Source organism: Dromiciops gliroides, chromosome 3, assembly GCF_019393635.1.
Source record: "Dromiciops gliroides isolate mDroGli1 chromosome 3, mDroGli1.pri, whole genome shotgun sequence".
Classification (NCBI taxonomy): domain Eukaryota; kingdom Metazoa; phylum Chordata; class Mammalia; order Microbiotheria; family Microbiotheriidae; genus Dromiciops; species Dromiciops gliroides.
The window spans coordinates 492,775,497-492,792,325 of record NC_057863.1 but is presented as its reverse complement, the minus strand read 5'-3'; the positions used below and the strand labels follow the sequence as shown (position 1 = coordinate 492,792,325).

The 16,829-nt window shown below is 40.6% G+C and overlaps 1 protein-coding gene across 1 annotated transcript in view; it reads left to right on the top strand.

Moving 5' to 3' along the window:
• Window positions 1-16,829, top strand: part of JAM3 (junctional adhesion molecule 3) — a 106,133-nt gene that overhangs the window by 85,615 nt on the left and 3,689 nt on the right. The window contains exons 2-8 of the mRNA XM_043997267.1: window positions 7,589-7,654; window positions 9,027-9,140; window positions 11,862-12,014; window positions 12,460-12,662; window positions 13,403-13,502; window positions 16,354-16,483; window positions 16,578-16,632. Coding sequence (XP_043853202.1) covers window positions 7,589-7,654; window positions 9,027-9,140; window positions 11,862-12,014; window positions 12,460-12,662; window positions 13,403-13,502; window positions 16,354-16,483; window positions 16,578-16,632 — 821 coding nt within the window. The remainder of the gene's footprint in view (window positions 1-7,588; window positions 7,655-9,026; window positions 9,141-11,861; window positions 12,015-12,459; window positions 12,663-13,402; window positions 13,503-16,353; window positions 16,484-16,577; window positions 16,633-16,829) is intronic.

Sequence of the window (16,829 nt, the reverse complement as noted above, 5' to 3'; positions counted from 1 at the left end):
CAGAGAGTAAACAACTGGTTATCAATGTGGGAATTCTGCATCTGCCATCTATGTATAGTCAGAATACAAACCAAGAGCAGTGCCAACTGAGAAGAATAAAAATGAAAAAGAAAAAAGGCGTTTGTGATAAATCCAGCCTTATATATAAGCAAAGCTGTTGATGTCCCAAATAGGAAATGGATAATAAAACAGACATCATAATATAAGCACTTTCTGAGGAAATTTAACCATGTAAATTCATCATGACAATAAGAAAACCAGAGAAGACTAAGTCAGCAAACACTTGATGACCATGCTAAACAGAGCTATGGTACCCAAAGGCAATACTAATTTAGAACATAAATGCCTTTTTAAAATCATACAGAGAGGAAGATGATGGAAGATTATGATCATTGTCACTTTACAAAACTTGGAGACTTAATGGAGGGAAAATGAGCTTAAAAAGATCATAGGAATAACTCAAGAAAGCAAAATCATAAGGGCATTTGAAGAAATTGTAACAAGCAGAACATTTTTAAAGTTCTGTGAAGATTTTTATAATAAACTGTTTTCTTCATTAGTGACAGTGGACCACCTCATTTGGGTTTTGCCATCACAGTCCCCAATATGCTGCATGAAATTGAAATGGGACCAAAGAAAACAAAGGTAGGAAAAGCAGCCAAATTAGACAAACTAAGTATATATGTAGGAAGTTCATGTTGGAGATGACACAGTTTTGAGACCATCAAGGGATCAGTCATCAGTGTATTTGAAAGAAGCATGGAAAAAACCCTCAAATCTTTTCTTACAAAAAAAAGTGACCACGAAGATAAAAATAAATGAATTTATATGCTTGCTTTTTCTTATTTACAAGATTTTTATGAGACTGATCTACATGCTTTGAGGGCATCTTTATAGTCACATAATTTATTGAAAGGTGTGGATAATACACTATACTTATTGTTTGTAGGATATTTTTAGCATTTCATTTGGTTGAGCAAGTCACCACCTTAAAGGCTTGCCTTCAACAAGCTATCTCCCATGTATATAAGAATCATACAATTACAGAATTCTCTGAACAGAACATTTAACTTTCTTCAATGACTCTTTCATCATTAATACCAAACAAGGCATAAAACAGAGAAGCACATGCTTATCAAATAGAAGAGGGATCCTTATATGCAGATCATTTATATATTCCTGCTTGTGAATGACATTTTGCTGTCTGCATTAGGCTTCAGAACATTATGGAACCTCCTAAGTGAGATTTATAATCATTCACAGGTGTTCAGCCTAACTAGTCACAGTGGAAATACCAAGTAGTTGAAGAATTTGTCCAGATGTGCATAAATAGTTGGATAGACCATTCATAGTGCTGATTTTCCATTAGGACAAATGTATGTAGGCAAAAGATAGCTACAAAGAAATGGGGTTTCCTTGCTGACAGATGCATTGTAATGGCAGGAATAGGTGGGTGGCACAGTGGATAGAGTGCTGAGCCTGGTGTCAGAAGACTTTAATTTAAATCCAGCCTCAGACATTTACTAGTTGTGTGGCCCTGGACAAGTCACTTAACCCTGTTTGCCTTAGTTTCCTCGTCTGTAAAATGAGCTAAAGAAGAAAATGGCAAACCACTCTAGTATCTCTTCCAAGAAAACCCCAGAAGGGGTCATGAAGGGGTAAATATGACTGAAAAACAACTAAATAAAAAGGCTCAATAGATGGAGAACTTTGATCATGTCTTCTTCAAATTTTCTTAGTTTTTGTTCTAGTTTAAATTCATTTGCATGCTAAACCAGAGAAGATCTTGGAAATATCCCACCTTAAGTTAAATAGTTATCTATATCAGAGTACTTTGATATCTTTTCAGACCTAGTAATGTAAAAAGAAAGACACTTTTAGCCTATGGGCAGTCTATCTGCCTTTTGTTAGCTTGATGTGGTGGCTATGATTAAAGAGATGTCATGATACTTGCCCATGTTAAGAGAGCTTTTGGCCATTACACTTTTGGAGATAGGAATTGAGATGACCTGCAGTTGACTGAAGAGATTAGCCCAGAAGTTGGTAATAGTGGGCAATGCTTAGCAGAGAGTATCACACCCAGCAGTAACCAACAGATCTATGGAAAAGCAGAAAGGCATACACAACAGAGATGACACACCCACTAGGGAAGCACACCCAGTTAGGGCAACTCACATCAAATCACCAGAAGATACAGGTAACCCTACAACATGGAAGGTGTATATTACTCCATCTGTGTGCACTTGCCACATACGTGCCCTTTATGTGTGTCCCTCATATGTGATCTCTATTAATTCCTGCTCTACCCATTGATGGTATAAGCATTTGTGGAGCTCTAGGTTTATGAAGGGAAATTGTTCTATTGTGGCTTTTATTACTATGCTATTTTATTAAATGTCTTTACCTTGAATTAACAATGTCCACTGGCTGACAATAGAAAAAGTAAGCACATTGATAGTGGCTTGTGAGCGCTGCAGTTTTAATGGATATTTATTCACAAAGCATCTTGTACCTGGAGTAAGTAGTTTCAGGGGCCTGCTAACCTTTTAAGGAGCAGGTTCTTCACTCGCCTGGCCTGTTCCCTGGTCCATAGATGACCCCAGACCAACTTGCTAATCAACCAGCTTTGTGTGTTGTGGTTTTCAGCTCCGACCAGCCTGTGCCTCTCCTCCACCTGGGCCACTGCTACTCAAGCCTACCTCTTGATTCCCAGCAGGGATGAAAAACCGAAGTTCTGCCTCAGCACCAGCATAGACCTCTGTAATCTTCCCCCTGCCAAGGACTCAGCCCTCTCACCAGACTGTGAGCTTAATTCCAGACAACACTGGCACTGCAGCTGATTCAGAGGCTCTGCAGGGTCTCTTTCTCTGGTGAGGCCTTCCTGGGACTAGATCTATGTCAGGGTGACTGTGGTGTTGGGCTCCACTCCTGTCTCAGCACAGCAGCTCCCTCCTTCCAACCTTTCAAACTGTCCTTGGTTGGAAGATGATTTCAGCACATTCTTCTGTGGGTTTTGCTGCTCCAGGAATTGTCCTATGGCATTATTTGGATGTTTTTTGGAGTGATTGTGTCATGAGTTTGAGAGCTCACTGCCTTTCCTCTGCCATCTTTGGGGCCTGCTATCTTAAGAAGAGGGTGCCTCAGGTACTACACAAATATTTTTGGAAAGACAAAATTCATGGAAAGTGAGGTAGGCCCAGAATTGAATAGGAAGAAAAATGTCATCTAGATTGCATTTGGAAATTGCATAATTCTTTTAAAAATGCTAAGCTTGACTTTGAAACAAAAGCTCATCTTTTTATTGACAACATTTTCCTGGTGATGCTATAAGTTGGAGAGTCATAAAATACCAGTTTCTGAAGAACTGAAACTGAACAGCACTGGAAAAGCACATGGTGAATATGAGTAGTTGACTACATATCAATGGAGAATTGCACAAAGGAAGTCATATGAAGGATGTCATCATAGAAATGCTTGAGGGGCAGGTAGGTGGCACAGTGAATGGAGCACTGGCCCTAGAGTCAAGAGGACCTGAGTTCAAATCCGGCTTCAGCCACTTGACACTTACTAGCTGTGTGACCCTGGGCAAATCACTTAACCCAGTTGCCTCACACACACACACACACACACACACACACACACACACACACACACACAAATGCTTGACCTTGTTTATGTTTAGATGCCACACTGTAGAATTATTCTGTCTTGCTGCCTCTCATATCTGAAATTAGCCTTTATTCTATCTATCCACAAGCTACTTCCACCATACAAAGAATTATCTTCTTTCACTTGAATCAATTAGTTTTTTGAAATTTTTTAATTAAAAAAATTTTAATGGTGGGGTGAGGGGTAAGCCATAGTGATGGTAAAAAAGAAAAGAAAACTTAGTAAATTTGCAGTCTTCTATTGATTGATACGCGATTACACTCTTAGGTTTTATAACTATTGTCAATTCAGCTTCCTATTCTTGACTATCTTATGAGATCTGTCTGTCTTTCTGTCTCTGAATATTTCTTTCTTATTTATCATGCCCAGATATAGATTACCTGTGGTGGTGGAGTAGAAAAAATACTTTGTCTATAACCTGGAAGAAAAAAATTGGAGAAGCATGGGTATTAGGATACTAAGAATCTTTTTTAATAGTGCAGTACCACACTCTAGTCAAACCAACTAAAGGGTGAGGGGGGTATGGAGGTGGGAGATAATAGATTGTGAAAAAAAAATCATCTTAGAGAATGTGAAATCTCCAGAGATTTCACCTCTCATTGTGGTACTTAAGCTCTTTGAAGTTTTGTACTGTGAAGTACAGGAGAAAAGTAAGAAAAGGGGGATGCCAAGATATTTAGAACCTTAAAATGAGAAATGTTGAAGCAGTTGTATTTTTGAGTTTGAGAAAAATGGAGATTAAACACACAGAGCTCCTGACACAATCACCCCCCAAACAGCAATAAAACAAGCCCTGGAGCGGCAAACCCCATGAAAAGACACTGAGATTATTTTCCAGATTAAAGGGACCCATACTGGGTTGCGAGCAGAATCCAACCCCGATCGCGCTGACACAGATCCCAAACACATTGAGCAAGGGGAATTTACCCCCAGCCTCTGAATCAGCTGCAGCACCAGCGTCTTCTGGAACTAAACTTACTGCCAGGTGAGAGGGCTGAACGGCTGGCCCAGGGGGTGGAAAACACAGGGGTGTCTGCAGGACCTGAGGAGGAGTACAGATATCCCACCCCAGCAGGGAACCAGGAAGAAATCTTGAGCAGCAGGAGGCCCAGGTGGGGGAAGGGCACAGGCTCTTCAAAGCTAAAAACCACCACAGCACTCTGCTGGCTGGTTAACTAGCAAGTTGGCTTGAGGTTACCTTCTGACCAGATTACAGGCCAAACGAGAGAAAAACATGCCCTCCCTCAAACCAAAACACCTGGGACCCTCTAAAGCTTGACACAGTGTAGCTTGCAAGTAGGGCCCCACCGTAAGCGGGAGCTAAAAGTCAAGTAAAAGACAGCAAGATGAGCAAGCAAAGAAAGTTGAGAACAATAGAAAGTTTCTTTAGCAACAAGGAAGATCAAGATGCACCCTCAGAAGAGGATAACAACCTCATGGCCCCTACATCCAAAGCTTCCAAGAAAAATATGAATTGGTCTCAGGCCATAGAAGCACTCAAAAGGGACTTTGAAGAGAAAGTAAGGAGAGATAGAAAGAAGATTTAGAGAGGTAGAGGAAAGAATGGAAAGAGAAATGAGAGCAGTTCAGGAGAGCTATGAGAAAAAAGTCAACAGCTTGAAAAGCCAAATGGAAAAGGAGATAAAAAAAGGTGTCTGATGAAAATTATTGCCTAAGAACTAGGATTGAACAAATGGAAGCTAGTGAATTTATGAGAAACCAAGACACAGTAAAGCAAATCCAAATGAATAAAAAAATAGAGGGCAATATGAAATATCTCCTTGGAAAAACAACTGACCTTGAAAATAGATCCAGGAGAGATAATTTGAAAATCATTGGACTACCTGAAAACCATGACCCAAATAAGAGTTTAGACAGCATCTTCCAAGAGATTGTCAGGGAACATTGCCCTGATATTCTAGAAGCAGAAGCTAAAATAGAAATTGAAAGAATCCACCGATCACCTCCTGAAAGAGATCCCAAAAGGAAAACTTCCAGGAATATTATAGCCAAATTCCAGAGCTCCCAGGTCAAGGAGAAAATATTGCAAGCAGCTAGAAAAAAGGAATTAAAATACTCTGGAGCGCCAATAAGGCTAAAACAAAATCTAGCAGCATCTACATTAAAGGACCAGAGGGCATGGAATATGATATTCCACAGGACAAAGGAACTGGAACTACAGTCAAGAATCATGTACCCAGCAAAACTGTATATAATCTTTCAGATGAAAAAATGGGATTTCAATGAAAAAGGATTTTTCCAGGCATTTGTGATGAAAAGACCTGGACTGAATAGAAAAATTGACTTTCAAATACAAGACCCTGGAGAAGCATAAAAAGGTAAACAGGGAAAAGACTTCATGAGGGATATGAAAAGGTCAAACTGTTTACATTCCTACATGGGAAGATAATACTTCTAACTCATAAGAACTTTCTCAGTAAGGAATTCACAGAAGACACAGGTCTGAACTGAATATGAAGGGATGATATCTGTAAAGCATTTATGTTTTGTTCTTTGTGGGGCAGACAGGGTGGGGTGTCATGTCTGGGGCTGGATTTGGGCTTGGGGCCTGCTGGGTCCAGGGCTGGTGCTTTGTCCACTGTGCCACCTAACTAATCCATGATGACATCTTTAAAATAGGGTTGAGGGGTAGGAGGAATAGACTGGAGGAGGGGAAAGGGGAGAGATGGTCTGGGGAGAGGTAGTTCACATGAAGGAAACATCAAAAAAGCTTATAGAGGGGAGGGGAAGAGGGGGAATGAGTGGGGGAATGAGTGAACCTTAATATCTTTGAGCTAATTCTATGTTCCAAATTTTCTTCCTCCCTCTCTCCTCAACCCTCCCTATGAAATCAAGCAATTCAATATGTCATACTTGTGCTGTTATGCAGAACATCTTTACCTTCCTCGAAAGTATTTTGCTTTTTACTACTCTCTCCCCGAATCTGCCCTTCCCTCCTTCCCCTCTCCCCTCCTTATCTCCCTCCCCTCCCTCAATTGACTCAAAGAAGGACTAACATACATACTCAAGTGGGTACAGTAATATATTTTTGCCCTGGGGGAAAGTGAGGAGAGAGATAAGGGGCCAGGGAGAAGAGGGGAAGGAGGGAAGGGAAAATTGGGGGAGAGAGCAGTAAAAAGCAAAACACTTTCGAGAAAGGTGAAGATGTTCTGCATAACTGCACAAGAATGACATACTGAATTGCTTGATTTCATAGAGAGGGTTGAGGAGGGAGGGAGGAACAAAAATTTAGAACACAGAATTAACTCAAAGACCTTAATCTCATCAGAGTGGGCTCAAGGAGGGAATAACATTCATACCCAATGGGGAGGAGTAATCTGTTTAACCCTACAGGAAAGTAGGAAGGGAAGAGGATAAGGAGGGAAGGGTGAAAAAGGGGAGTGCAGAGTAAGGGAGGGGACAGTCAGAAGTAAAACACTTTTGAGAGGCAATAGGTTAAAAGAAGATAGAAAATAAAGTAAATATCATGGGAAGGGAATAGGATGGAGGGAATTATATGATGATTGATTATAATGACAAAACGTATGGTACCTATGCTGGGCTATTATGAAGAAAATTCTTTGTCAAGTTTAAGGTACTATATACAGGTTATGATGAACAGGATACTATCAGAGAAAAATGGAGCTGGGGGTCCTATGATCATCAAAGCAAAAGCCTTTAAAAAGATTAAGATAGGAAATGAATTCTCAGGACCCTTCTTTCTCTTGGTTCCTTACAATGAAATGGTTCTAAGAGAAGGAAGTTTTACATGCTACAAGGTGATTTTGATTTGGGAATAAAATGCCTGTCTAGCCTCTGAGGCTGGTGACCATAGCTCCTGTGGAGGGGAAAAAGCTGAGCTTTCTTTGTAGTTTGAACAATATATTGTCTCTGATTTCACTTTTCCTTGTCCACTTAGGTTGCCTTATTGGGGCTGTGAACTTGAAATCCAGCAACCAGAATCCTGTGGTACGGGAATTTGAAAGTGAGTAATGAGAGATCTCTATTGGGGATGGGCACCACCTACTGGTTGTTAAGTGACCTTGCAGTCACATCAGAACCAAAAACTTGGTTTTGGAATGAAATCTTAACAAAGTGACCATTGCTCTCATGGTGGGGAAAAACAATACCGAAGCCTATGCCTGAGATCTAAGGATTTCAGTGGACTAGAAGCCCAGTATGAATCAGTGGTGTCTTTCAAAGAAAGTTGATATGATTTTGGGCTGTATTAATAGTATTTGAATGTATAAACAAGAAGATAATAGTCCTTCAACCTGGTTAGACTACATCTGTAGTATCACATCCAGTTCTAGACATCACATTTTAAAAGGTAACATTATCAAGGACGGTGACTAGGGTAGTGAGAATAGATTGTAAGTTCTCTGAGGGCAGGAACCATTTTCTACTTTTTGCCTTTATATCTCTGGTCCCAGTGCAGCACAAAGTCAGAGCCTTCAATTCAACAAGCATTTGCTATATGTTTTGCATATATTAGGTACTTAATAAATTGCAATAGAATTGAGAGGACCGAAATCCATGTCATTTGAGAATTAGACAAAGAAATTGGACAAAATTGTCCAATTGTGAAATTGTCTTAGACAAAAGACAGCTTAGGAGTAGAGAGGGAGAAGGGACATGATTCATATTTTTTGAAGGACTGTTGTGTAGAAGAAGAGTTAGTTTTTTTGTCTGTTTGGTTCTGGGGAGCAGAAGTGGAGTAGAAATTACAGGGAGGAAAGTTTCATCTCAATATATAGAAAACTTTCTAATAAATTGAATAGGGAGTAATAAATTCCTTATTTCCAGCAAACGATGGGCAACACTTTTGGGGGGATGTTATAGAGGAGATGTGATTCCTATGGATGATTGGGCTAAATGATTTCTGAGCTTTTTTCTCAGTCTTTGATGTAGACTGTAGTCTTTATTAGAGGCCAAAATAAGGTGGTGAGCAGGGGATGTGTGGAGAAGAAAACTATAGTGAGATTCATTTGTGATTTCTGAGCCAGGCACAGCCTAACAGTTCAACAGTAGCTTTTGCCTCAATGTTTATCTAGTTATTGACAAATGGCCCCTTTGCTGGGGCTTTGTGCTTAGACCAGCAAAGAATGACATTTTCTATAAATGAGGTGGCCCTCTCTAGGTAGCATGTTCTATGTAGCGACAAATCCTTGAAAAACATCTTTATTAGTTCTCTGGGCAAGTTCCATCTTTGCCCAAAAACTTCTGGAGCCCGGAAGTGACTGATGTTGTACCACCTGATGAAAGATCTTTCTTGTGCTAGAGAAAAAGAGAGTTTATACGGTCTGTAGTACAGTTTTACCTATTTATTCAGGGTTGATTTTTCTATTTCCTTCTAGGTGTGGAACTGTCTTGCATCATTACAGACTCTCAAACAAATGATCCCAGGATTGAGTGGAAAAAAATTCAAGATGATCAAACGACCTATGTGTTCTTTGACAATAAAATTCAGGGTATGAGCTCTTGGCCTACATTCTTCAGATTCCCTCTTCCTGCTTTAATTGCATCTGTGATTGTACCTGAGGTTTGGATTGGCCCATCTTTACCTAGTATGGGAAGCCGCTTCTTTTTGGGAAGTGAACTAATTGTACCATCTCACTTATTTGGGGCCTTACCCTGCCCTTTTACACAAGGGAGGAAATAGAAGAATTTCAGTAAAAGTAGATGAGATGATAATCTCATAAAAGGATTAGAAGATGGAGAGCAGGGAGCTTTGTGGAAATGACAAGAAGATGGGTTTTCCAATGCTGGGAATCACTTTATTAAATTTTTGGTTTTCTGCCTCATCACTTCTAAGTCTCCTCTACCTCAGCTACTCCCACCCAAAGCTCTCAACCTGTAGTTCCTCTGATCATCTGAGAAATAAAGTGATATTGATATAAATTTAGCAGTAGTGAATTCTTAAAAATTTATTTCTGGGAACTAGATATTTTACCATTCAATAGATGAAATTTATCATACAAAATCTCAAGGATGGAAGGGACTTTGAAGTCTCTTGGTCTCTTCCCCTGCCTTGAAACAAGTAGCACCTACAGTATCCAGGTTAAAATGACTATCCTTAAAGGAAAGGAAGTCCTATGGTTTCCATTCTTACTGTCTGTCAGAAAGTCATTTCATATTTTACTTGCATTCATGTTTCAACTTAAACTTGCTTTTTTGTTTTTTTACAAGCTAGTCAGCTCATATGATTGCCACTAAATCGCCAGTTTGTGATCTCAATTCTTTCATCCCTTTTTTTTTTTGAATGGCTTTTTTTTCCTAGTTTCTTATTGCTCCCCCAAGTTCTGCACATTCTCTTGAAAATGAAACTATTTTTAAATGACACTAGTAATGTAGTGTTTGATAAACCCAAAGACTCCAACTTCTGGGATAGGAACTCAGTATTTGACAAAAACTGCTGGGAAAACTGGAAGATAGTATGGCAGAAATTAGGCATAGACCAACATCTTACACCTTATACTAAAATAAGGTCAAAATGGATATACAATTTAGACATAAGAGGTGATACCATAGGTAAATTAGGAGAGAAAGGAATAGTCTGCCTATCAGATCTTTGGAAAGGAAAACAGTTTATGACCAAACAAGAGATAGAGTATATTATAAAATGCAAAATGAATGATTTTGATTACATTAAATTAAAAAATTTTTGTATAAACAGAAGCAATGCATCCAAAATTAGAAGGGAGGCAGAAAGCTGGGAAACAATTTTTGTGGCCAGTACTTCTGATAAAGGCCTCATCTCTAAAATATATAGGGAACTAAATCAAATTTATAAGAATCCAAGTCATTCCCCAATTGAGAAATGGTCAAAGGATATGAACAGGCAGTTTTCTGATGAAGAAACCAAAGCTATCTATTCCCATATGAAAAAATGCTCCAAATCTCTAATGATTAGAGAGATACAAATTAAAACAACTCTGAGGTACCACCTGACACCTATCAGATTGGCTAAAATGACAAAAAAGGAAAATAATAAATGTTGGAGAAGCTGTGGGAAAATTGGAACACTAATGCATTGTTGGTGGAGCTGTGAACTGATCCAACCATTCTGGAGAGCAATTTGGAATTATGCCCAAAGGGCGATAAAGCTGTCCATACCCTTTGACCCAGCAATACCACTTTTGGGTCTTTTTTCCCAAAGAAATCATGGAAAGGGGAAAGGGACCCACATGTACAAAAATATTTATAGCTGCTCTTTATGTGGTGGCAAGGAATTGGAAGTTGAGGGGATGCCCATCAATTGGGGAATGGCTGGACAAGTTGTGGTATATGAATACAATGGAATACTATTGTACTGTAAGAAACGATAAGCAGAACCAGAAGAACATTGTACGCAGTATCATCAACATTGAGTGTTGATCTACTGTGATGGTCTATATTCTTCTCACCAATGCAATGGTACAGAAGAGTTCCAGGGAACTCATGATAGAAGAGGATCTCCAAATCCAAGGAAAAAAAAAAAAAAAGAACTGTGGAGTATAGATGCTGAATGAACCATACTATTTCTTTTGTTTTTGGTGCTGTTGTTTTTTCTATTTTGAGGTTTTTCATCATTGCTCTGATTTTTCTCTTATAACATGACTAATGCAGAAATAGGATTAATGTTATTATGTACATGTATGTATGTGTGTGTATATATATAAAACCTATATCAGATTACCTGCTGTCTAGGGGAGGGGGGAGGGAGGGGAGGGAGGGAGGAAAATCTGAAATTGGAAAGCCTGTATAAACAAAAGTTGAAGGGGCAGCTAGGTGGCACAGTGGATAGAGCACCGGCCCTGGAGTCAGGAGTACCTGAGTTCAGATCCGGCCTCAGACACTTAACACTTACTAGCTGTGTGACCCTGGGCAAGTCACTTAACCCCAATTGCCTCACCAAAACCAAAAACAAACAAAACAAAAGTTGAGAATTATCTTTACATGTAATGGGGAAAAAATAAAATACTTTATTAATTAAAAAATGAAACTATTTTTACTTTGACATCGAGCAGATAAAATGATTTTTTTTTAAATGTCTGGATTTAATAAAGGGAAGTAAATAGCCTCCCTGCCCCCAAGGTGTCTCTGGTTTTGGAACTTTCTCTGTTAGTCATGAGTTTCAGTTCTAGGATTGGCCATCTCTGGGTGGCAGAGACAGCCTTGAAGAATCATATCCTGGTTTCCCTTTTTTCCAGGGCACTTGGCAGGTCGTGCAGAGCTCTTGGGAAAAACTTCTCTGAAGATCCTAAATGTGACACGGTCAGACACAGCTTCTTACCGCTGTGAAGTTGTCGCTCGAAATGATCACAAAGAAATTGATGAGATTGTCATTGAACTCACAGTGCAAGGTAAGATTTCAGGTAGCACCAACAATACCCTCTTTTTCATCAGGTTCTATCACTTTGAACTTCCAGAGGAAAAGGGATCCTTATCTACTTTGATTTCTTTCAAACTAGAGTCTAGTGTCACTTAGAGATATCATGGTATCTATTGAGGGGAGGCCATATTTGAAGATTGGGATGGCTTGGGATAAGAGGTCACCAGAGAAGTGAATTAGAGTTGCTACTTCTTTTTCCATAATGTTTCTCCAGCACCAGGGAGCATATTATCATAAGAAGGAACTTATGATTGGAGTTTGAGGTAGAAGAAAGCAGGATTCTCAGGTGAAAAAGACTATGGAGCAAGGGCCACTTCTTTGGTTCCCATTTTGTCTTGGAGCTTGGTTTCTGTGGAACTCAACAAGAACAGAGCCATGGATCTGGACTTAAACACAATCCGATGTTCCTCTTACAGTGAAACCAGTGATTCCTGTGTGTAGAGTGCCAAAGGCTGTACCTGTTGGCAAGTCAGCAACATTGCACTGCCAGGAGAATGAGGGCTATCCCCGGCCCCATTACAGGTGGTACCGAAATGACATACCTTTGCCAACTGACTCCAAAGCCAACCCCAGGTTCCGAAACTCTTCATTTGTCTTGAATTCTGAAACTGGCACACTGGTAAGATGTTCTGGTGCCCCTTTTGCAGGGTCAGGTAGAGGGAGGAAAAGGGAAGTAAATTGTGAACTGCCTTGGTTGGGGGAAGAAATGTAAGGGAGAGAAAGAGAACAGAACTTCTAGAAGTCATTAGATGAAATCTTTTTTTTTTTTTTGTGGTGGGGCAGTGAGGGTTAAGTGACTTGCCCAGGGTCACACAGCTAGTAAGTGTCCTCCTGACTTCAGGGCTGGTGCTTTATCCACTGTGCCCCCTAGCTGCCCCCACATTAGATGAATCTTGGGGGAGATCTAACATCCATCTTGTCGTACCATGGTTTTGTTGTATGACATTATGTTTTGGGATACAAGAAAACAGTTGATCTATATGATATTCAACTAATGAGCCAACATTATGATATCTTCTAATGAACTGAGTACTAGAAGCCATCATTCTTAGAGGACCCATTTATCTGAATCAAGTGATGAATTAACATCCCATTGCTGAATAGTTCTAGGATGTATATCAATGGGACTGTTACCATCAAAGTACTCATAGGAACGAGTGCCTTAGCGTCTTAGTAAGACCCTCTTCACTATACTGGTGTCTAAGGCGAAACCAAATCACACTGAGAATATAATTACTTTGTAATCCTCTGGGTTCCCACAAGCTCTCCTCTTCATTTTCAGAGGTGTATGTTCTGTTACCTTGAGAAGTCTCCCCCTGAAAAATTCTTGATTCCCCTATAATTTTTCCCCTGAAATAGGTTTTCAGTGCTGTCCACAAGGAGGACACAGGCCAGTACTACTGCATTGCTACCAATGAAGCTGGCTCTGCCAACTGTGAAGAGCAGGAGATGGAAGTCTGTGAGTCAACCTGTTGCTGATGTGGGAAATGTTTCAACCAGAAGGGAGGAGGGACAGGAAAGTGCTGAAGGCCAAACCCTGACTCAGGAGATGTCATCAGTTAAACTGCTCTCTTTTGCTCCCTTCAGAAATTAGTTATGAGAAAATCAAATCGATTCTATTTTGTGTCAGTACTGACATTTTTGTATAACTGCCCAAGTCATGTTTCTTTGTCTTTGGATTAAGTTAAGAAGTTTACAGGTTCAGTTCACTTTTCCTAAGTTATGTTTAAAAGTTCAGTTTCCCTATAAATCACTTTAATTAAAAGGAACCTGTTAGGGGCGGCTAGGTGGCGCAGTGGATAAGGACCAGCCCTGGATTCAGGAGTACCTGAGTTCAAATCCAGCCTCAGACACTTGACAATTACTTAACCCCCATTGCCCCGCCCCCCCCCAAAAAAGGGAACCTATTATCTCCACACCACTAGCTGTCCTTGAACAATTAGAGGAGATGCTATCTCTATACCATTAATTATTATGATTGTTGTTATTATTGTTATTATTATTATTATTTGTGGGGCAATGGGGGTTAAGTGACTTGCCCAGGGTCACACAGCTAGTAAGTGTCAAGTGTCTGAAGCTGGATTTGAACTCAGGTCCTCCTGAATCCAGGGCCAGTGCTTTATCCACTGCGCCACCTAGCTGCCCCCATTAATTAATTCTTGCAGGTAGACTAAATCAATCAGAATTTCCTAGTGACAAACTGGAAGGAAAGGTTGCTAGCCCCACATTCCTTATTTCCAGCTAATCATATTGTTCCTCATGCCCATGATGCTTCCGACTTTGTAACCAAATTGTATTGTCTGCCCTATCTATGATGCTGCCTTTTATTTTTTGGATGCTCATCTTTCTGTCTATAAAAGGGATCTGCCATCCCTCATCTGAGGGATCTTAGCTTGCTGAGGAGGTTGAGACCCTGTTTATTAGCAAATTTGCATCTTGCTAGTAAGTTGACCACGCTCAGAGCTCGTGCCTCAGTTTACCTTAGTTTCAATCATGACAAAGCCTACCCATGATTAACCTGGGTACTTGTACAACTGAGGGGGAAGATGAGAAAGTTCTGAGAAACAAATGCCTAGAAAAATTGTGTGTCCTTGCAATATGTTATCTTCTAGAAATAGACTGTTAAGAGAATTCTAGCATTAAAAATATGACTAATCCTATAACTTCTGACAGTGAATTTAATACTGCTTTTCTCTGGTGGGCTGATCAAATCACTAAAACATAAGGTTGTGTGGGCCCTCCAGAGACTATCTAGTTCTAACTATTTTTCAGGGACTGAGTCACAACTTTCAAATTAACCCTAATGATTTTAGCCTACCTCCAGGGTGTGCTGTGGGAGCATTTTCATAGCTTGGGCTTTGGTGGTTCCTTTCACATACTTTCATTTGCATAAAAGAAGCAGGACTGGGCTGGTCAGTGGTAGACTTCTCCCCTGCCCCCTACATGCATACAATGAACCCAAGGGAGTATTACAACACATCTTTTTCCAGGTTCAGTAAAGAGGTAAGGATTCAGGTGACTGGGCAGCAACACAGAAAGTCCCTTTTAAGGAAATTTTGAGGCACAGAAAGCTACTGCAGTCATGGGCACACCCTCCTTACCTAACATTTTCTGACTTTTGTTTTACAGTATTGAATCCTATTTATCCCTTTGTGTCCCCCTATCATTCTAGTATATAGCTAATCAACCTAAGTCAGGTTTTGGCTCCTGGGGGAGCTCCTGAGGGTCAGAAATTTTTCCTTATGGATTCTGGCTCCCAATTTTGCCCTCAGACTATCCACTAAATCTATATATGGTGTCCTCAGGACTTCATTTATAAAAAAATTTCAAACTTTTTGTAAATGCCAACCTTTTTCTAACCTGGTAATAAAAGCACTTACAGTTTCACCTCTAAGTTAGTTTGTACTCGCGAAAGCGAGTTAGTGGCGCCTTAAAACCAGTCGCTTTGGACAGGTGGGGCTCCTTAGCCTTGGTAGGCAACCCACCTAGGGGAAGGAAACCCTTATTTTAAACCTCCGCTGCCTTGCGGCTATACCCATATATGGGAAAGGCTTCGGGAATTAACCCTGAGGAAAAATCAGAAGTCGGAGTCCCTTAGGCAGTTGGATGTTGGACATCACATCCCTCTGGCAACTCCTGCAGGGCACTGGTGCCAAACTGTACTGGCTCTGCCTCTCCTTTGGATCCACCAATGCCTCGGAGAGGGAAAACCTGCTGCATGGGCAACTGCTTGTTTTCCATATTGATCCACCCAGGCCAGTGCCCTGGAGAGGACACTCCAGCTACTCCTCATGGGGTAGATACAACCCGGGATGCGGCAGTTACCGGTTATAAGTCACTCAGGAGCTGCGGCTCCTGTATGAGACTACACAGCCACACTGTGACCTGTGGTTCTTCAAGGTGCTGATCCATGGAGGCCTATTACTACAGTTTCACCATTTGGACTACAAGAGAGCAGCTAATGTCACTATCATCTGGGAATAATGAAATTAGAGGCCCTTGGAAATCTGTGAGAATCAGGCAGTTATTTTAATTGACAGATGCTAGTTTCTTTTTTTTTTTTTAATTTTGGGGGGCGGGGCAATGAAGTTTAAGTGACTTGCCCAGGGTCACACAGCTAATAAGTGTCAAGTATCTGAAGCTGGATTTGAACTCAGGTTCTCCTGAATCCAGGGCCGTGCTTTATCCCCTGCACCACCTAGCTGCCCCCATTAGGTTCTTTTGACTCGGTGGGGTAGGGGCTGGAGAGTAGTACTGATTGACACTAGGACCAGATCTTATGGATTCTCTGCTCCTCTCCTTTTTCCCAGATGACCTGAACATTGGTGGAATCATTGGAGGGGTTTTGGTTGTCCTGGCTGTTCTAGGTCTGATAACTCTGGGCATCTGTTGTGCGTATAGACGGGGTTATTTCATCAACAACAAACAGAATGGAGAAAGGTGAGCCTAGCATGAAAATTAAAGGTTTAAGTTGACAGTTACATGGAAAATCAAGTCTACTTATTTAACTACCCTTTCTTTCCCCCCTTCACAGTTATAAGAATCCAGGGAAACCTGATGGAGTTAATTATATCCGGACAGATGATGAGGTAAGGAACTTGAGAAAGCATCTGGGGGGTGGCTAGGTGGTGCAGTGGATAAAGCACTGGCCCTGGACTCAGGAGGACCTGAGTTCAAATCCAGTCTCAGACGCTTGACACTTACTAGCTGTGTGACCCTGGGCAAGTCACTTAACCCCCATTGCCCAGCCAAAAAACAAACAAACAAAAAACCCAGAGAATGCATC